A 21657-nucleotide genomic window follows, 5' to 3' on the forward strand; every position below is an offset into this window, starting at 1 on the left:
GGACTTAGCACAGTTCTTGGAATCATCACCACTGCCTGTGAAAGGATAGGAACGTATCCCAGTATATATTGAAAAATAATTGACCATTCCATGAGTGGAAAGGAGCCTCCACTGTGTCCCTCCTGGAGGTTAAGCACCTCAAGGCAATTCTCCTCTACAGGCCCCCATCACCGCCCTGCAAAGACCAACTGGGAGTCAGGAACTTCAGGGGCTTGTGTTGGTCTCTCCCCAGCGGGGCGGGGTAGTTATCAGGTAAGTCCCCTCGGACATGGACACCCGTCCCCGAGGCAGGCGTAGAGGGCCTTTGCGTAGGCCTTTCTCCCCAGCCCAGGGACGCGCCCAGGAGTCGCACCAGCACCTTCCAAGACGGTGCAGCGAGCAGGGTCTCAGACTCGCCGGGAGAGCCCGGGTGGCGAGCGGGGCCTTCCTGCCGCCGAAAGCGGGGGCAGACAGGGCAACGGCCGAGAAAGAGGTGCCTGGGAAGGGCGGCAGCAGCTGAGGGTGGGGGAGGGCTGGCAGCAGCTGGGGGGAGGAGGGGAGCCCTCATGAACGGGCAATTGAGAAGGCCCGAGCAGCTGAGCGGCCGCGCTGGCGTCGCCGGGCCTGCGCCCCACGCGGGCGGCCCCTTCCCCCAGCCCCTCACCTCGCCCAGGGAAAGCTGAGCACGCGGCCTCCCACCCCAGCCGCTGGGTGGGCCGCGTCGGCTGCTCAGGGAGGGGGCAGGCGCTGCCCCCCGGGCACCGCCCCCCTCCCCACGGCTGCAGGCTCGGCAATCTAGAAGATTCTGCGGCCAGAACCCCCTCGGACCCCGACTGGCTCGGAGCCGGTCCCGCGCGGCCCAGGGGGCCCTCGGCTCCTCAGCAGGGCCCGGGGGGATGGGGGGATGGGGGGATGGGGGCGGGGAGGGGCCCAGCGCCCCCGGGGCTGCCGGGTGGGGGTGGGGACAGGACTTTGCCCTTTGTCTCTCTCACTCCAGAGCCACCGGCCGAAACCCGACCCCATGAGCGAGCCAGGCAGCCAGCGAGGGGCAGGCTCCCCCTCCGGGGTCCTTTAGTAAATCCAGACCCGACCTCCCTGTGGTCAGGGCTGTGACTGAGGTGGTCCTGTGGGGGAGGGGGCTTCCCGCCTGCAAACAGGCCTGCAAGCATTTAAGTGGGAACCGGTTGGGGGTAGGGGGCCCGGAGAGGGCCGGGAGAGGGCTGGAAGTGAGGCCGCAAAAGCTGGAGGGGACAGAATGGCCCGGGAGGCGGCATTCCTTAGAGACCTCGGCCGGGCTGCAGGAGGAGGCAGCACCGGCGGGAGGCCTCCCACTGAGAAGGCTGGAACCGAGGCTCGGGAGTGGGCTGGGCTGGGCCAGAGGCACCGACCGAGGCGGCCTTCCCGGCCTGGAGGAAAAAAGACCCTCTAACCCCGGGAGTCCTGGGAGCCCCGTCAGAAAAGTTGCAATCCCAGAGTCCTCCCCTCCCACACGGAGTAGGGCATTTGTCTGGGGGTGAGAAGGACCTTCTTTGTCTGCCCTCTTGGGGCGTCATCATTTAATGATAATTTTATTAACTCACATTTGCACGGTACTTTAGAGTTTACCAGGTCCTCCTTTGCACCACACCTCCTATGTACTAGAACAGTGACTAGAGGTTGATTTGAGCCTCTGAACCCCCACAGACGAATGAGAGTATTTCCATTCTGCAGTTCCAAACAGGCTCAGAGAGGTTAAGTGACTAACCCAAGATGACACTAGCCAGGAAGCGTCCCTGCTCCTCCTCATCAGCAGAAACAAGGTACCTGACTTCTTGCTCCTCAAAAACATACATAAGCTATGAATTATGATTCTGTAGGCTTGTAACCAAGGTGAACTCTTTGTCCCTTTCTGCTAGGAGGAGGGGGAGGGGAAGAGAAGTATCTCAATCCCTGCCCTTCCCCCCAGCCTCCCATTTTCCCTGGGGTTGAACCCAAACAAAGAGTAGTGAGGAGGGGAAAACCAGCCAAAGGCTCCAGCCCTGAAGCCTACCAGAATGCCAGAGGATGAAGCCCCTTCTAACTCAAAATACCTAGCTTATTTCACGGGTTTTCTGGAGATGGGGAAGTTGCAGGTGAGGAAATGAGAAACCAGAAAGGATAGAGACCCCGGGGTAAGCCTGGGTGGCTCAGCGGTTTAGCGCCACCTTCGGCACAGGGCCTGATCCTGGCAACCCCGGAATCGAGTCCCATGTCAGCCTCTGGCTCCTGCATGGAGCCTGCTTCTCCCTCTGCCTGTGTCTCTGCATGAACAAATAAGATCTTTAAAAAAAAAAAAAAAAAAGATAGAGACCCCGGATCCCGCAACATCTGGGGAAATGGCAGGCTGAGATGGATACCTGAAGTTTAACCCCACTGAAGTCCTTCTCCACTTCACTCAGCTCTCTGTGGGTCTTTTTCATTCTAAAAGCAGAATCCCCTTTCCCATCTTAGCTGCCCAGACGAGAGGTGACTTTTCTCAGGTTTGTTTCGTTTTGTTTTAAGATTGCCTGAAAATCCCAACAGTGAGAGGAAAATAAAATGCAATGCAGGTATAAAACACCTGGGGAAAAAATAAAAAATAAAAATAAAATACCTGGGGAAGAAGAGTTTCAGAACAGGGAGAAATCCATGTTGGGCGTGTTTTTATTTGCTAGCCTTATGCTCTACCCCCAGAAAAGCTCAAGGTAAGATTCAGTTTCTTTGAATGGTAGAGGATCACCTGTCCCTCCCTTCTAAGAGAGCTCAGCTTTAGAGGTAGAAAGACTTGGGTTTGAATCCCAGCACTACTACCTGTTCAAAGTATAGACCCTGGCTAAGTTACTTTAACCACTCAAGAGCTTCAGCCTCTTCTTCTGTAGAAGGGAAGACACCTGCAGGAGTTCTTTATGAGGATCCAGTGAAAGTCCCACTGCTTAAATGTGACGAGATAGTCCATAAACACTCCCTCTAATTGTAGAAGGAGCTCATCTTTTGATCTGGATCACCTTGAACAGAGCTCTGGAGCAAAGATGCTCAATAAGGGAATTAAACAAGGACATATGCCCTACCTGCCGGAGGGCCTCTGTACAACAATGCTATCCCTTTCTTCTAGATCAATTGTCTTCCCATCATCATCTCCCTGTCAATCCATAATGCTCTCCTTAATCCACCCCTATTTTGTCTGCCTATCCTCCAAAACAAAGCTTGGCTCACTCAAAGCCTCCCTCCTCTATTTTAGTCGCTCAGAATGTGTGCCTCCCATTTTAATACATAGTCTCTTGGCCTCTTCTGTCCCACAGCTTTTCCTGGATCTAAAGTGAAAATGCTGGAGGCCAGAGATTTTTATCTTGTACCTCTTATGCAGCTCCCTCTCTCAATCCTTGTCTCTTACCCACTCTGAAAAAGACCCAAAGGTGCTAAAAAAAACCCCCAATAATTAGTATTAATACCAAGAGAGGGGTCAGGCAAAGACACCCGTTTTATGTAGGACAAAGCAGTGCCACTCTGTAGGAAAAAGCAAAACTGGCCATGGTTTAAATACCACTACAGGGAGGGTGGAATGGAGTTACTGTTTACTGGGTATGGTTTTGGTCCTGCAGGATGAAAAGAGTTCTAGAGATGAATGCAGGCGATGGCTGCCCAACAGTGTGTTCTTGATACCACTAAGCTGTGCGATTAAAAATGGTCAGATAGTAAATGTCATATTATATATGCTTCATCACATAAGATTATTTATTTATTTATTTATTTATTTATTTTTCAAACTCACACCAGGGGACCACCTGGGTGGGTCAGTGGTTGAGCAACTGCCTTCTTTTTTTTTTTTTTTTTTTTTAATTTTTTATTTATCTATGATAGTCACAGAGAGAGAGAGAGAGAGGCAGAGACACAGGCAGAGGGAGAAGCAGGCTCCATGCACCGGGAGCCCGACGTGGGACTCGATCCTGGGTCTCCAGGATCGCGCCCTGGGCCAAAGGCAGGCGCCAAACCCGCTGCGCCACCCAGGGATCCCCACATAAGATTATTTAAAAGGTATTTAATTATTTTAAAATACTTAAAATAGGGATCCCTGGGTGGCGCAGCGGTTTGGCGCCTGCCTTTGGCCCAGGGCGCGATCCTGGAGACCCAGGATCGAGTCCCACGTCGGGCTCCCGGTGCATGGAGCCTGCTTCTCCCTCTGCCTGTGTCTCTGCCTCTCTCTCTCTCTCTCTGTGACTATCATAGATAAATAAAAAATTAAAAAAAAAAACAATTTTAAAATACTTAAAATATATTTTTTAAGATTTTAGCAACGCCTGGGTGGCTCTGTCATTTGTGCAGCTGCCTTCAGCTCTGGTCATGATCCCGGGGTTCGTGGAACAGAGCCCCCACATCAGGCTCCATGCTCAGTGGGGGTCTGCTTCTCCCTCTCCCTCTCTCTCTCTCTTTCATAAATAAATTAAAATCTTTAAAAATACTTGAGAGGAACGCCTGGGTGGCTCAACAGTTTAGTGTCTGCCTTAGGCTTGGGGCATGATCCCGGGATTCTGGAATCAAATTCCACATTGGGCTCCTTGCGGGGAGCCTGCTTCTCCCTCTGCCTATGTCTCTGCCTCTCTCGCTGTTTCTCATGAATGAATAAGCAAAATATTTTTAAAAAATATTTGAGAGAAAGCACAATAGAGCAAGCGAGTACTTGCACACACGTGGAGAGTGGGCGAAATGGAAGGGCAGAGAGAGGGAGAAGCAGGCTCCCCACTGAGCAGGGAGGACCCAGGGGCTTGATCCTAGGACCCCAGGGACCATAACCCAAGCCAAAGGCAGATGCTCAATCAACTGAGCCACCCAGGTGCCCCTTAAAAATTTTAGATTTATTTATTCATAAGAGACAGAGAGAGAGAGAGAGAGGCAGAGACACAGGCAGAGGAAGAAGCAGGCTCCACGCAGGGAGCCCGATGTGGGACTCGATCCCAGAATTCCAGGATCACGACCCAAGCCTAAGGCAGACGCTTAACCGCTGAGCCACCCAGGCGTCCCCAGGTGCCTTCAAATTATTTTTAATTTAGGGGTGCCCGGCTGACTCAGTTGGTAGAGCACTCAATTATTACAACCTTGGGGGTTGTAATTGTGAGGCCCCGTTGGGTGTAGAGATTCTTAAAAATAAAATCGTATAAATAAATAGATAAGTTATTTTTAATTTAAAGGTTTGGTTTTTTTTATTAAATTGGGGCACCTGGGTGGCTCAGTTGGTTAAGCTTCTGCCTTTGGCTAGATTCGTGGTCCTAGCGTCCTCGGATCAAGCCCCACAGTCAGGCTCCCTACTCAGCAGGAAGTCTGCTTCTCTCTCTGCCCCTCCCCCCTGCTCATGCTCTGTCTTGCTCACTCGCTCTCTCAAACTTTAATTTCAAAATTTTTTTAGTTTAAAATTCTCTTAAAATACTAAGGAAAAAGTTTAAATATAAAAGCTCCTGGAGAGGGATGTGTAGGTGGCTCAGTGGTTTAGCGCCTACCTTCGGCTCAGGGCATGATCCTGGAGTTCCAGGATCAAGTCCCACATCGGGCTCCCTGCATGGAGCCTGCTTCTCCCTCTCCCTTTGTCTCTGCCTCTCTCTGTCTCTCTCATGAATAAGTAAAATCTTAAAAAAAAAAAAAAAAGCTCCTGGAGAAAAATGAACTGATAAGTTGTATTTCCTTCCATCTTCACTCTTAAGACTGGTCTTTCACTTGTTCTACATTGTATTTCTAAAACCTGGCAGAGGGCATGGCACACAATAGTAGACTCTGAATATATAAAATGAGTGAACATACGGGTGCATGAATGAACGAATACACCATGAGAGGTACCAAACTTCACAGCAAAATGCTAGCTATCTCACCAGTCTGTACATCTTGTTAACTATTTCCTTATGTAGGATTTGGCTGTAAATATGTATCTTTAACATCTCTCCTCCCCCCCCTTCAAAATTTGCTAATGATTGAGTGGCAAAGTGCCCCCCCACTCCCCCCCCCCCAGATACCCAGGCTAAAGTTGCTGACCATGGGATGTTTTAAAAAGAGCAAATGAGCCTGGGCCTAGACAGGCTCCATTCTTCCTCTAGTTAGTTTAAATTTAGCAAACTACTCATTCAAGATAGTAAGGGGCAAGAGTAGGAAAGTGAAAAAAATATATCTCATAGAGACATAGTATGTTTATGAAGATCATCATATTCCACCTGTCTGCCCCAGCTGATTCTGAACAGGTTATCACTCTACCTTATTCAATCTAAAAAGCCAGGAGCAGCAGCTTTGAATCAAATGGTAATAACCACAAGCAGGAAAACCCTCTAAATAAAATGACTATAGTCAGCTAGATTTTCCCTTCTCTTAACATTCAATAAAGAAGTTGCTGGTATGGACACTCGACATAAGGAGTCAAGAGAATATTCTTCTGAATGCTGCTGCCTCCCCAAGCCCACATTCCCTGTCTAGTCTCTGCTCAGAACACACTGGCTGTAGCCACCAACAGTCTGGTCTGCGAAGGATCATCTCTACTCTTTAATTTCGGGTTCTGTCTCCAAATCCTGCCAAAGCAACTGCTCTATTATAGTTGGACTTCTCCTCCCAAACAACTTAAAGACCTGGAGGAGGAAGCAGAATAAATATTTCTAGCTCCGAACAGACATCCTCACCAAGTTTACTCCACCCCGCCAGCCCCCACTTGAGTTCCTGTCTCCCCTCATTTTGTCCTCTTCATCTTCAGAGTACCTCATGGGAAGTTAAGGAGCCCCTAGCAATCCCAGACACCACTCCAGAAAAGAGGCAACACACATCATTCCACATAAACTAATTGTAAAACCCTTTATAGTAACTGATTAAAGTCACAAGCCTGTTAAATGGCCAAAAGCCACATCCGGATTGGAAGCCCTTCCTCTTCCCGCCCCACTAAGAGGAGATTCAATCCTTAGTCCCTAGACTGAAATTTCGAAAGGGGCAAGAGGTCTGTTTCAGTGGGTGTGTGTGCACCCTTTGAGCGGGGAGGGCCCAAGAGGAAGCGTACGTCAAGGTGGGTTCTCTCTCTAGTCTGGGGGACAAGGGAAAGGGAGGCCACTGAGGCTTTGCCCTCTACAAGGGCACAGGAAGGGAAACAATTTGTGTAGGCACTTCCTGGGCATCCAGGGATCCCCAACTTCTGAAAGGCTACTTTGTTAGCTTACCAAGAGCTGAACGTCAAGGCAAACATCCCATCTCCCACCAGGTGGGGGAAGCTGCTCTCATTTCTTCCTTCCTCAGACCCCCAAGGACTCAAGAGTCCCCTTCATCCTGAACTTATTATTTTTTTTATTTTTTAAAAGATTTTATTTATTTCTGAGAGACACAGAGAAAGAGGCAGAGACACAGGCAGAAGGAGAAGCAGACTCCCCGCAGGGAGCCTAATGCAGGACTCGATCTCAGGACGCTGGGACGCTGGGATCACGATGTGAGCAGAAGGCAGATGCTCAACCACTAAACCAATTCAGGCATCCCTCATTCTGAATTCTTATAACACTTACCTCATCTGCAGAATTAAGGTGGTTCCTCTTTCCCCAGTGTCCCTACCCTACCTTTTACAGTAGCCCCTAAGTGTGAAGTTTCATCTGGCCTGGGTTCAGGGCATAAGCAACAGAATATATGGCCCACTCCCTTGAGGAACATTCTCTACCACGCTTATGCGTTTTCTTCAAGTTTTTTGTCTGACAGGATGGAGTCCATAACCCAAGGGCTCTGGGGAGATTGCCCTGGTGAGCTTCATCTCCCTCTCCCAAAAAGTGGCTTTTCCTTTCAGCATACAGGTCATTAAAGCAGCCTACACATAAATCCACTTCAGTATGCCTATCCATTTTTCCACAAAAAATACATGTCAGAGTCACAGAAGAATCCTTAAAACACCGTACCCATGGCCTTAGATTATGTCCCAAGCTGCCCCAGTACAAAGACAGGAGGCAGAGAGGTCGTATCTAAAACAAATAATAGCAATAATAATAGTTAATGTGTAATAACACGGGTTCACAGTTACAGAAATCAAGGCTTAAGAAGATTAACTTCTGCAGTTTCGGTCATTGCCTGACTCCAAAGCTCTTGCTTTTAAACCCTGAGCTCTCTCTCCTGGGAGACCTTTCCTCCATAGTCCTCTAAGAGGGTGGAAGGAGGCACCTAGGGTAAGTTGGGAGACCCTGACATAATAGAGCTTCCTCCCTCCTTGAGCCTCAAAAGGTCAGAATGATTCCTGTCCACCCAGCTCCTGCTACCAAAGTGCTCAGACCCCACAAACAACCTTTACACCATTTTTTCCTGAATCCTGATTTCTCCTCTGCATCCATTTCTAACTGCATCCAATCAACTGACTATCCAATCAAATTTCACTCACACTTAACATTTTCCATTTCAAGTGGTCAAAACATCTGGATGAAGAACCAATTTTTCAACTGGAACTTACTCAAAATGAATAAAAACTGAAGTTTTCCTTCACCCTCTTTTCCTACTGAAATATTGAGACGGCTGACTAGAATCCCACCAGACAGACCCGGTATAGGAAAGAGATCCTCCACTTCTGTCTCCACTCAGAGATCTCCACACCCTTCTCCCAAATATGACCAAAATTCACATCCACCCCTTCTGACAGGTCCTTATATGCCTTTGGCCACCAAAATGCCACTTGTCTAATAATCAAACTTGTCCTTAGGCATCTTGCAAACACCTTGACATACCAGCCAAATTTCTTATTATCCAGCTGTTTGCTCTGTATTTAATTCAAAACCAGGTTACCACTAATGGTTTGCCATACTCTGCTCTCTTCCCTACAACCAGAACATCAAATCCTGGAAGACTGGACTTCTGTGATAGGACTACATTTCTGGTGGCTGGTGACATGTGTTCTGTGAAGTTATATTTCCATGTTTTGCAATCAGGTGTTCTCCAACTGTATTAAAATGATGAGGGCCAGACCTACTTTTCTCCTATGATTTGCCCACAATCAACACACACTATTTCAGTGGTCTGTGTTTAGGGTTAAAGCCTGTTATGCCGGGGCTGACCAGGTGGCTCAACGGTTTAGCACCACCTTCAGCCCAGGGCATGATCCTGGAGACCCAGGATTGAATCCCACATCCGGCTCCCTGCATGGAGCCTGCTTCTTGCTCTGCCTCTCTCTCTGTCCCTCATAAATAAATAAAATCTTAAAAAAAAGAAAAGCCTGTTGTGCCTTCATTCAACTATTTATTGCAAACAGGAGGTCTTACGAAGCTGGCTCTGCTTGTTCCATACTAGGATGACCCCTCCTACTCACTAGAAAAGCAGAGCCCCCACTCTGAACAAAATCTGAGGGAACATTCAAGCTCTTCTATTGGAATGGAGTTAGCAAACTTGGGACTGAACATCTTCTGCTGGCACTCTCTTCCTTGCAGTGGTATGTTATCACAGACGCTCCCCCAGTATGATCTTTTTCTAGCCAAATCGAACTTTCTATCAGTAACCAAAGGGGCATGTGCTCTGAGTGCCTGTTTTTTGAGACCTTTCCTTGCTTTTGTTTTGACAGGCATTTTAAAAGGTGTGGGGGAGGAGAGGAAATGTGCTCAGCACAGGTGGAAATGGTGTGCAAACCTAACATGGAGTCAGACACTGGCTGGGACCCCAGAAAACTCTTGCAAGCCCAGTCAGTGGCCCCCCTGGAGGACCTGTTGTCTCTCTTTTACAACACGAATAAAACCCACCCTAGAACCTCTGGTAACTGTTCCTTTGTTATTATTCCAATCAGCCTTTGGGACATGGAGGCAGGCAATTTTCTAAAGATTACTGGACCCTGTTAACTCTTCCAGCTCTGTGCCCTGTTGCCAAAGGAGGGGCCTCAGCTCCTGGGAGAGGGCAACCACTACATGCACCTCCATTTTCTCTCCACCTCCCACCCTCTTTTTTCCTTACCCCCCTCTCTCCCACCCTCTCCACTCGCCTTGGCCTTTGAATGGAAAGGTCTGCAGACAGGCGGGGTGCTCGGAAGGGCTGTGCCAGCAACCGGGGAGCGCTCCACGTGGGCGAGGCTGGGGATCTGGGGCGACCGGGACCGGGGCGAAGCTGTCTGCGGGCGCGCCGCGGCCGGGGGTTCTCGGGGACCCCGGGGGAAGGCAGCCCTGCCGGGAACCCCCCGGCTGCGGGGGGCGCGGGGGCGTGGAGCGGGCAGAGATTGGGGGGCCGCCCGGAGCAGCTGCGGGCTGGGAAGGGTCAGGGCAGCGGGGCCGCCGCGGGCTCTCCAGGAAGCGCCTACAGCGCCTCCGCGACTTTCTCTGCTTTTTGAAAAGGGGAAGGGAAGGCAGGCAACTCCGACAGCAGCAGGAGCCGTGCCCTGCGCCCAGTCCCCACCCGTCTTTTAAAGCTGCCGTGTGCGACCCCTTCTCCCGTGGGTCGCTGGGCGCCTCCAGCCGCTTCTCTTTTAAAGGGAAGCGGGAACTCCACCCCCCAACCCCCATGTCTCTCTCTTTTTTTCCCCCGTCTGGAATTTCCAACCCAGGACTAACTCGTCTGATTTCTCCAGTCTCCCCTGCTAATTTTTTTCCTCCTCTTTTTTCCTCCCTAACACTCCCATCCCAAATTCTAAGCTGTACTTTCTGGAAGGCATTAGCCACATTTTAAGAATCTTTTAAGAGGATGGGGAGCGAACAAGACGGAATTCAAATCCTAACAGCTGGCAAAATGTTCTTCAAACGCCTTTGGTCCATACATTTATTCTAATGATACCACTACCACCATCCCCCATACAAAAACCAGAGATATAACCAATGTCCACCTTCAGAAAGAAAAAAAAAAAAAAAACTCCAAATTTCACACAGCACTTGCTGGGCTTCCTTTCCCCCCTTTTCATTCAACTAAACCAAATCTGAAATTTTTTTTCTGATTTTTTAAAATTGTATACTCACTAGCCTATCTCAATGGTATCTTTGTCAACTGTTACACACTGAAGTTCAGAATAAACCCTAAAAAATAAGCCTCAAAAGTACCCAAACACATAAAATAGATTCAAATGACATATATTAAGGTAATTTAAAAAGATTAGAAGCTCAGAACCCTTGAATCAAGATTCTTCCAATTGCTAATGTCATGTATTTCATCTCTGAAACATAATTATAAGAATGTTTTCCTCTTCTTCCACCAAAAGCTGTGCCATTAAAACTTTACATTTGGAACAGTTAACTATACTTTGAATAAATTAGTAATGGGAATTACAATTCTTCCCAGCCTTTCCTCCAAAGTTCTCCATCTGAGAAAGCATTAGAATAAAATTTCATCTTTCTACTTTGGGTCAGAAAATAAAGCATTCTAGAAACCTACCACTCTCCCAGTGGACAAATACACTGCCTTTAGGAAAATACCTTGAAATACTGTGCACTAAATGATAACAAGTTAAGGGATTCCCTACCAGTGAAGAAAACATAACTTATGAATTTGTAAGGTTTACTTTCTAGGTAGGAATTAAAATGTGAGTGAATTTCCACCTTCCCTCCAAACAGGGCTGAAAAATTTAAGAAGCAACCATTGTTAAGTTTATTTAAAAGCAAAAAAAAAAAAAAAAAAAAAAAAACCTAATAAGAAAAACTTTTACTAATAATGTCATAAACTGTTTCTACTTTAAGCTTACTAGTTAAATACAGGTCAGATCTATCAACTACAACCAGTAAAGTGCCTGAAAATCCTCCCACTCCACTTTTTTACTCCTTTGTTTTTTTTTAGACATTCCCTTGCTTCTTAACCCCCTCTTTATAGTTCATTTTCAGCCCCTAAGAACAAATTTCATTAAAGACAAATCCATTTCTGAAAGCAACATCTTTTTGTTTGTTTTAAAAACATTTAGTGATCCAATTGCTTCAGAGCAAATCATTTAAAATTAAAAATATTTTTGCCTCATACAAGACATCCCATCACACAGATTTTCAAAGCTGCTAACTTTAGGAAATTAAACTGTAAAATCAGAATAAAGTTTAAGTATTTTCTGAGAGTTCTTGCACTTCTATGGTTCTGACACCAATTTCTGGTTTTGGTTTTTGTTTTTAAAATACTTGGAAAATTAAGGGAAAGTTTTCAGCCCACCTCATTTTTAGTCAGCTTAGAGAAAGAACCACCATTAACCTGCCTAAGAAAATCATTTAAGTCGAACACATTTCATGCAGAGAAATGCAGTACATCTCTTGCATTTTTTTCTTAACACCTTTTATTTTGTGACACTTGACAGTATGTATGCTATCTTTAGGTCACATTCCTCTAGAAAAAGGCATGCACAGTGGCAAATGAAACAAAAGTTCAATTCCTTTAAAAAGCAAGTCATTTCCCAAAATAAACAAGTCTAAAATGGAACCCCCCCCCCCACCTTAACTACTCTTCCATCTCTCAAAATAAAACACATACAAATCCTTTCCACAATTGTTTTCAAACTGCTTTTGGCTTTTCCCTGTGTCCTAATATTTGACAGTAAATATATACAAATTCTCAACCAAAAGATAAAACTGTTGGCCAAAATTCCAACATTGTCTAAGAGAGTTTGGGAAGGTGGGAGAAATTTAATATCATCCATTTAAAATATCAAATTAATGTTCTCAGTTTCAAGGCATGTGCTCAGTCTTTTGGGTTCTTTAAAAAGTACAAACTATATCAAACAGATACAAAGTTAGAACAAAATGAATTACTAGTTCAAAATCAGAGGATGCTAAGGTAGTAACTGCTTATTACCTTTTGTTTAATTCCCCTCTCAAAAACAAACAAAAAACAGGAACACTTAGGTTATTAGATTTTTATGAATCTCTTAGAAATGTTTAAAGTCATAACTCATTTGAAACTGAGTGTATCCAAAAGTTGCTTCTATTTTTTCAAACAGTGAAAACGAGTGTATATAAATATACACACACACACACATATATAAAATACAGTTGTTCATGTTCCTTAAAATATTAGTCATAGTTAATTAACTAGTTCCTGGTCTATATATCCATGAGATTGAAAAAGCCAGGAACAGACCAACTAAAAAAGTTTTCAGACAGACTAAGAACACATACCACAAAATGCTTCCTTCAAAGAACACAAAATGATAGAGCAAACTGACTTCATGAAAACAAACTCTTTTTTTAAAATCCTCAAACTTCAAAAATTGATTCATTCTAGAAAAATGAAGTGCCTTCTCAACCACCCCACAAACACACACACACACACACACACAACTAACTCAGTGTGCTCAAAAAATTATTTCAGGGCAGGAGAGAGAACATACAAAAGATGGAATTTAATATGGATGTGGAAAGGAAGATTTTGTACCCACTCTTACAAATCCCACCCCTTCCTCAAAAGCGCCCTATGTCATGCATTTTGGAGGGAACAAGAAGGAGCCTAAAAATGGCTTGAAAGCAAGCAGATGGCTTAGGGGAAAAAGATCCATAAATACAGAGCACCATGGAAATTAAAATATAAATGTTTGGGGTCCCATTTCATCACATTTTGCAATTTCTCTTGCTTTCACTTCATTCCCTTTAAAATTTAAACCATCCAGAAAAGCAAAAGGGGAAAAAAAATCCCACGTCAGAATTCCAGTTATTCTGGACATTTCTCATCAACATATTTCAAACGCTCAGCTTTTAGCTCAAATATCCAGTCTTCTCAATAAATCCACTGGTGTCAGTATGTTTCTCTCATTCCCATCTCCAGGAAATGTTTCAAAATAATAAATAAGACTTTTTCTCTTCCTTCCGATTTTATTGCCTCTTTACTACTAACTCTAATTGCCTTTCCAATAAGAGTATTTGAAGCATTTAAGGTTAAATCACAGGCTCTATAAACATAGTTACAAGCCATATTGATCATCTATAGATACAACAGTTCAAAGTTACTTAAAATATCTCAAGCTAAACCTACTGGACCGATTTTTATCTCACTTATACTTTACAGTTAAACTTCACAGGCTCAAAAAAAAAAAAAAACAAAACCCAAAAAACTGCCACCCACCTCCACTTTCCCACCCAGAAAAAGCCAGGATTATTCTAAACGCAGCAAGTTTCTAGTTGAAATGAGAGGGAGAACACACCTAGGGAGGGGATGGGGGAGAGAACGGGAGGATCAAAGATTTCCTGGGGGCAGCAACAGGAGGGAAAACTCTTCACTGTCAACATGTTTAAAGTCAGATTTGAGAAAGCAGAAACTCTGCCCCTATACTTCCCAGCCAGAGTTCAATGAAAGATCTGAAAGCCACCATGAACCAGATTTAGGGATACCATGATAGAGATACCCCACTTTGCTTAAATGAGTAGGAAGGTATTGGGACACATACACACACTCACTCTGTCTCACTCATTCTCCCTCTCTCTCACAATTCATCCAGGGAGTTCTAGACCCTCCAAAGAGCCCCAGCTCACAGCCTGAACACAAAGCTCTCACCCCAGATGGTCCCCTTATAACAATGGACTGAAGGAGTGGGGGTAGGGGGGCTCGGAAAGGATCGCACAGCCAAAGCATATTCTTTGCAAAATCCAGTTGGGAGGGGAGGGCGTGTGATGTGAAGGACTAGGGCTAGGGGTCTGGAAAAAAAATGCCCTTCCCTGTTGCAGAAATACACATCTAACACAAGCATAAGGGAATTCTTTTGGGGGCAGGAATTCATTTCACTTCCCCTAGGAAGTCAAAGGGACCCCCCCCCCATCCACTTAAGAATTATGCTAAAGGACGGGTTGGGGAAAAGAGAAAAAAGGAGGCCTGCTAGAAGTTGCAGAAATGTCGAGTTGCAACTCTTCAAAGATTTTTAGCTTCCCACAAAAATGGCCCCACACACCTTGAACAAACTCCACAAGGTTTTTCTATTGATTTTTTTTCCCTTTTACTTCTCCAAATACCATCTCTCAGCCCACCCCAACCCCAGCTTATTTTTTACAAGCTGTAAACCACCCATTACAAGATCTTAGCCAATCTTCCCTCCCTGCCCCCAACATCCGGAGTTGGGGGTGGGAAGGCCAGTAATGGGTTTCTTCCACTGGAGACACTATGGACCCCTTAACACAACCTCTAAGCGCCCCCAGGTTGCCTCCCTTCTTCGTCGAAGAGCCCTTTCCTACCTTTGTTTTTTGGGGACCGAGTGTTCAATCTCTAGGCGTTTCCCTTGCAATTCGACTTTCCCTAAAGATTAAAAAAAAAAAAAAAGACAATATAAGATCTTGAACAGGGGTGTGGGGTGGGAAAAGGATAAAGAGGGTAATTCAGGAGTTACTGTGATCAGAGATCTGCCTAGGAATCCAGGCAGAGGGTTCCGTGGCCGGACGCGAAACGGCCGCGCTGGGAATGGTGGAAATCTATAAATTCGTTATTGTGTTTTGTTAATTTTCGTTCTGCTCTGTTCTCTCGCCGAGGTCACTTGGGTCGTGGAGGGCTGCGGGCGCCCCACCTGGGAAGCGGGGGGCGACCGGGGCGTGGGTGGGGGCGGGCTGCCTCCCGGCCCCCGGAGGTGGGGCGCAGGGGCCGGGGGGAGAAAGGGCTCCTCGGCGCTCCCAAAGTGTGTTGCGGGGGAGGGGTGCAGCACGAAACTTTAGTTTCCCGTGCGGCCGCAGGGAAGGGCTCCGGGCGGCGAGGCGCTCACCTGTCGGGGCCGGTGGCGGGCCGAGGCCCTGGGGGAGCGCAGCGGGGCCCCGCGGGGAGGGTCCGCGGCGGCCGCGGCGCGCGCCTCTCGGCCCAGCCTGGGCGTCTCGGGAAGCAGCATGGCGACCCGGCGCCGCCGCCGCCGCGCCACCCCGCTCACGCCCCACTTTCAAATCAAAATGGCTCAAGCCCAGGCCCAGGGCGGGAGGCGGGACCCCCCTTCCTCTCCGGTCCCGCCCGAAGGCTGCCGTCCCCCTGGGAACCGGGGAGCTCGGGGACGGCGCGGGGACCCCTTCCCCGCCCGGAGAGGCCTAGGGCCGAGGAGAGGGAGCTGGGGTGGGGTGGGGGTGGGGGTGGTGTTCGCGCGGGGGGCGGGGGCGGGGGCGGGGGGAGGGGTCCGGCTCGGGTGCGCGGGGGTGCACGGGGGAGCAGCGCCCCAGACCCGGGCCGCCCGGGTGGGAACCCCCGCGAACGCAGCCCGTGGGGCCCCCGCCCCGTCGGTGGGGGGCAGGGGCGGCCTTCCCAAAGCCTCCGGCCTCCCGGGCTGGGAGGAGGGGGACGGGGTCCGGGCTATTCCCGCGCGGGGGGCGCGCGGGGGGACGCGGGGGGCGTCGAAAGAGGCGGGCGGGGGGTCGATGGCGAGGCCAAGCGGCGCAGGCCGGGGACAGAGAGGAGTTGGCGGGCGGGGGGGCGCCGGGGGCGTCGTGCTGGCTTCTGCGGGGAGGTGGGCGCACTCTTACCGGAGAAAGTTTCGATGGCCTTCATCGCCCAGTGCTCGTCGGGGCAGTCCACGAAGGCATAGCCGGATTTGACCAAGAACTGGCCGCTGTAGGAGATCTTGTGCTCCGCAAACACTTTCTCCAAGTCCGCGGGGGTCACGCTCTCGTTGAGGTTGCCGATGTACAGCTTGTTCATGGTGGCGGTGTCGGCGGGACGCGGTCCCCTGGCAAGGCCGAGCGGGCGGGCGCGGGCGGCGAGCCTCCTAGGCCGAGAGGCGGGAGGCCGGCGGCGGCAGCCGCAAACTTTCTTTGCACCCCACCCCCGAAGTTGTCCGGGCCCGCGGCGCGGAGGGCGGCCTGAGGGCGCGCAGAGGTCGCGGGAGAGTTCGGGGAGGCCCGGGAGAAGTGCCCGCGGCGCGCTGGGAGGCGGACGACGCGGCGCTGCTCCTTCCCTTCTGTCCGAAACCCCTCCGAGCGGGCTGGTGTGTCACGTTTCTCCGCGGCCGCCCTGGCGCCGCCTCTAAATAAAATCGACTTGAAAAAAAATGGAGCGGAAAAAAAAAAAAAAAAAAAAGGCGAAGCCACGTGGTGAAAGCCCCCACCCACCCAGCTCGGGAAGACCCCCGACGCCTCCGGGCCCACCGGCCCTCCGGCCCGGCCCAGCCCACCGATCTGCAGCCCCGGGTGGGCAGGGAGGGGGCACCCAACTCCCCCCCCCCGGGCGGGGAACTGGGCGGTGGGGGCTGCGTTCCCGAAGCTCTAATTGCCCCCTCCCCCTTGGCAAGAATCTGGCCCCTAGGGAGGCGCCCCGCCCCCACCCATCCCCCTACCCCGGGCCCGGCTGGGGGAGGGTGGTCGGGCCCAGAATCTCCCACCTCTTTACGGGTGAAGTGTGCGGTTATCTTTTATTCGTGTGGGGGTCGGGGCGGGGGTGGGGGGCGAGAGTCTCCCCACCCTACCCCGGTTAACTGCTAGCGACTGACAGGCGGGGAACGGCCGAGATAGACAAAGAGAAGCCGAGGACTCTGGGGTCTCCAGGCGGGGGTCGCGCAAGCCGGTGATTTTTAAAGAAAGGCGCTCTTCCCCTGATTCTTAAGTGAGGGGTCTCGGCCTCGCCCGCCCCGGCCCCGGGAGACTCCCCTGCCTCCGGGAATCCGGCACCGAAGGAGCCTGCGGGCGCGGGACCGGGAAGCTGGGAACACGGGGGACCGCGGCCGGGAAGCAGGGCTCCGCAGGGAACCGCGTCTCGGGGTTCCCACGGGAGAAGGGCGGGTGGCTCGCCCCCGGGGCTCGGCTGCCGAACGACACCGTCCCGGGGTCCTGGGGGGACGCGCGGCTCCGGCCCACGCTGACCCCAGGAGAGAGGGAGGGGAGAAGGGGAGGAAGAGGAGTGGTAGCGGGAGCAGACCCGAGCGGACCGCAGAGGGGACGTCTCCGGGAGGGAGTGACCGGGCGGAGACCCGAGCGCTCCCCGTCTCCCTCCCGGCGCGGGGGCAGACAGGTGGAGTCCCCTCCCGCCCGCCCCACCCAGCCCGGCGACCACGGCCCTCGCGGCGCCGGGTTCGGGGCTCGGAACTTTGTTTGGGGCGCAGCGTTCGGATCCGGGCGGGAAGGCGGGAGAGGGGCCGGGGGCGGGGGGCCGAGCGCCGAGGCCCCGCCCACGTCCCCAGGTCAGACCCGCGGGGGGAGGGGGTAATTTCCGCTCGGCGCTCGGGGAAGCGAGGGGCGGGAGCTTCGGGGAGGGGGCGGCGGCCCCTCCCCCGCCCGTTCCCGGGGAGGGGGAAGCGGATCCGCCCTGGTCCCTTTCCTCGCCTTTGACCAACTCGCTCCGGATCCTCCGGCCCCGGGAGCCCGAGGGACGGACCCGACTGGGCAAGGGGCGACACGTGGGCGGGCGCACCCCGTCTCGGCGGTGGGGGAGGGGGCCGTCCGCCGCGCGTTTCGGAGTCCAGGAGAGGCGGCGGAGAGCGGGACGCGCGGTCCACGCGCAACCAGGATCCCGGGCCGAGTGGCGGGCGAGGGCAGCGAGTTTCCAGGGGAGGGGGCTGGGCCGGCGCCGGGGGGCGGGGGGCGGCGGGGAGCGCGGCCCGGGGACCCCGGAGCTCCCCTGCCCGGGGGCGGGGGGCGGAGGGGGTGGACCCCCAGTCATGCCAGACTCTGCCTGGACTGGGCGGAAGCTCGGGTTTTGCTCTGGCTTGTGCGGGTGGGAGAAACAATTCTGTCGGGGGCACGCGTGCTGCGAGGGCAGGTGAGGAAGGGGGTCACTCTCCCTTTCCCCGTCCCCGACCCCATTGTCTCAGTCGCCTGCGGCCCGGGCCGACTCCGCAACACGTGTTGGCTGCACTGATATGAATGCCTTGGATTTTTTTTCCTTGTTATTATTTTTTTGTTTGCAGAGTCAGGGAGCTGACTCCCGACTTGGGCGCACCGCTCCTCTGCCAGACGATTTTTATACCGTTCAAAAAGTCGGGAGTTAAAAGACCACACGCCGCACCTTTGTCCCCCTCCCGGTTTTCCCCGCGCGCTGCAAAGAAACGGGGCTTGGGCGTGGGGGGAGGGCTTCCAACTCGGTTTCTCCATCTCCACCACCTTCAAAACCCACTCTCCAAATCCGCGTTTTGTTCTAGCCAGCCACGTGTTTGTTGGATTTGGGGGCTTGTGATTTTTTTTTTCTTTGCATGGGGCAACAGAAAATACTATGAGCTGTTAGTTGCTGAGTAGAAAAAGAATGTTTTCTCTGCAAGAAGGTGGGCGACATCTGGATCCCACCCCCCACACCTCCTGCGACCCCCTCCCCACCGTTTCTGACTCTCAATATTTAGTCAGCTCTTAGACCATAATTTTCACACAAACCAACGAGCTGGAAACGGTGTCTGTCGCATAGTAGGCATTCAGTAAACATTTTTTTAAATGAAAAAACCAGCTAATACAAACTGCAGAGCAAAGAGAATTCAGAGGAAAATTGAGAGTCCAGGAGAAAAAAAAAAAAAAAAAATCTTGCCAGAATGTGTGTCTGTTGCCCGGGGACTTTTCTTGGTGATGTGTGTGGACTTTTGAAAGGGCTAAAAGATGGTCTCAGAAAGGCTGTTGTATTCCTTGGCCTCTTCCTAAAAAGGAGCCCCAATCTCCTGAAATCTTCTGTTTTATTGGGGAACAAGGGAGAGGGTCCTAGGCAGGGTACTGCAGTTCCCACAAACTTTGTGCTGTTTCCTTCATTTAATTTAAATCTCTTAAGAATTAATAGAAGCACCTCTCAGGGTTTCTCCCTGGGGAACATGCCCACTACTCTATCTCTTTATTCCTAAAACAAAAGCAAGTTACACCCCACAAAAAAATTTCCATCCAGACCTCTAAAACGCCTGTGAAATGCAGCCCACCTTTTCCTAGCCTAGATTCAAAGGGAAACAAAAATTGTAAAAGTAATCACTGAATTCAGTTCACTTTCAGAATTTTTTCCCATTTAAAAAATATAAAAGAAGTCTAAATGTTAGTTGAAATTAGTTTCTTTTAGATGTTTTAAGATGACAGTAAGGGAGAAAATAGACACTTGTGAAAATAAAAAATTTACCAACTATTATTAAATTGAAACTGATTAGTTCTTTTTAAAAAATCAGATGTTCCACTGAATTCTAACCCTCCCCCCCCCACCCCCACCAAGAGCTTCTGTGTATAGTCAGAGGCTGCAAGAACACAAGAGAGCTGAGACAGCTGGGGTGAGATGCAGATCTTTTTAACCCCCAAATCAGTTTTGCCTCAGTGATCTGGCTATTTTAGGCTGGGGTTGGGGGCACTGAATGATGTTGACTGGTGCTTCATCCCCCCTCTGAGTGAGTCCAGCACTAAAATTAACCTGAGAGTGGGGTTATTTCTTGTCAAGACTCACATTCCCAGGATAGGGATAGGAATGGGCCAACTTGGAGTGCCACAATTTCTCATTCCCCTTTCCTATCTTTCTCCCTTTCTTTTGTTATTGAAGACAACTAATAAACATTGTGTTTGTTTTCCTTTTTTTTTTGTTTTGTTTTGTTTTGTTTTGTTTTCTTGTCCTACGCAGCTTCTTTGGGAAAGATTAATCATCAGCACAAAATTAAACTTTGTAAGAATTAAAAATATAGCTGCAGGAGAAATTATTTTCTTTAATCACATCTTTATTTGTATTGTTTTATGCCACCTACTTATTATCTTTGGGCTTTTTTTGTTGTTTTGTTTTGTTTGTTCTCCTCTTCCTCTCCCTCCTTCCTCTTCATTTTTCCTGGAGAAGTGTTTTGGTCTAGTTACAGGATTCAATTCTCTGAATCCAGAAACCCTGAAACTTGACTCCATTTTAAAGATGGAATTCTGATCCATTTTCCTTCAAGGTGAACATACAAATTGAGAGAGAAAAAAAAAAAATAAAACAATTTTTCTAACAAAATGGAAATATGAAGTGAGAAAATCAGCAATTCCCTTGTCATACAATATGAGTTTTATTTTTAAATGTTTCTTCCCAATATTTGTCCATGGGTGATAGTTTTAGATTTTGTTATCTTATTTGTATATTTTCATTTTTTACTTGCTGTTCAACCAGAAGTAGTCCCCATGCTGCCTGAAAATTTTCATAACTATCATCTTTCACCAACATACAACAGTCTGTCCTGTAGATTTAAGTTAATCATTAATCGTTATTTTTAGATACATATTACATCAAAAAAAATTATTTTTTTTACTTTTGTAAGTAGTGCTGAATAGGTATTTGGGGGCATACAACTTTTTCCTCTCTTAAAATAGCTCATTTGAATAAATCCCCAGAATATACATACTTCTTTTCTAATCTTACATTTATCCATGACTTTCTATTTTAAAAGTTCAGCATATTTTACAAAAGAGAGGACACAAAAAATTGGGAAACAGTTAGGAAGGAAATATATTAAAATAGAACTTTTTTGTATTTTATTTTCTAGTAAATCCTAATCAGTTTTGAAACAGAATCACAGTTTCTATGAAATATAGAAAAAGAAAAAAATTCACATTTACTGACACAGGGCTACTTAGACTTCACAGTTCTTGGAGGAATTTGTTTTTTGTTTGCTTGGGTTTTATTTTTATTTTGCTGTTGTTTGCTTGTTTTTTCCTTCTTACTGCCTTGGGATATTTTGTTTCTTCCTGCAACTTGAAGTCTTGGTGTGTTCTTTTAAATGCCTATAAACTTTGAAAAAGTGTAAATTAGTCACAATTTAAAAGCACATGAAGCATTTTCTCCTGTCAAATAAATAGGGATAATTATGTGTTTAAGATAACTCATAAAATGTAAAGGAATTGTGAGCAGAAAAAGGAAAATTTCTTCCTTCAAATTATTATTGAAAAGTGTTCCATGTTTAAGACCTTAAGAAGAAATGTG

General features: G+C 48.9%; 1 protein-coding gene across 2 annotated transcripts in view; it reads right to left on the reverse strand.

The window, feature by feature from the left end:
* Positions 1 to 16665, reverse strand: part of IGF2BP1 (insulin like growth factor 2 mRNA binding protein 1) — a 40763-nt gene extending 24098 nt beyond the window's left edge. For both annotated transcript variants that reach the window (XM_041726263.1, XM_041726262.1), the window contains exons 1-2: positions 16302 to 16665; positions 15045 to 15105 (exon numbers count right to left, since the gene is read on the reverse strand). In XM_041726263.1, the coding sequence (XP_041582197.1) occupies positions 15045 to 15105; positions 16302 to 16476 (236 nt within the window). In that variant the 5' untranslated portion in view covers positions 16477 to 16665. The remainder of the gene's footprint in view (positions 1 to 15044; positions 15106 to 16301) is intronic.
* Positions 16666 to 21657: the final 4992 nt, after the last annotated feature.

Source organism: Vulpes lagopus, chromosome 12 (assembly GCF_018345385.1).
Source record: "Vulpes lagopus strain Blue_001 chromosome 12, ASM1834538v1, whole genome shotgun sequence".
Taxonomy (NCBI): Eukaryota; Metazoa; Chordata; class Mammalia; order Carnivora; family Canidae; genus Vulpes; species Vulpes lagopus.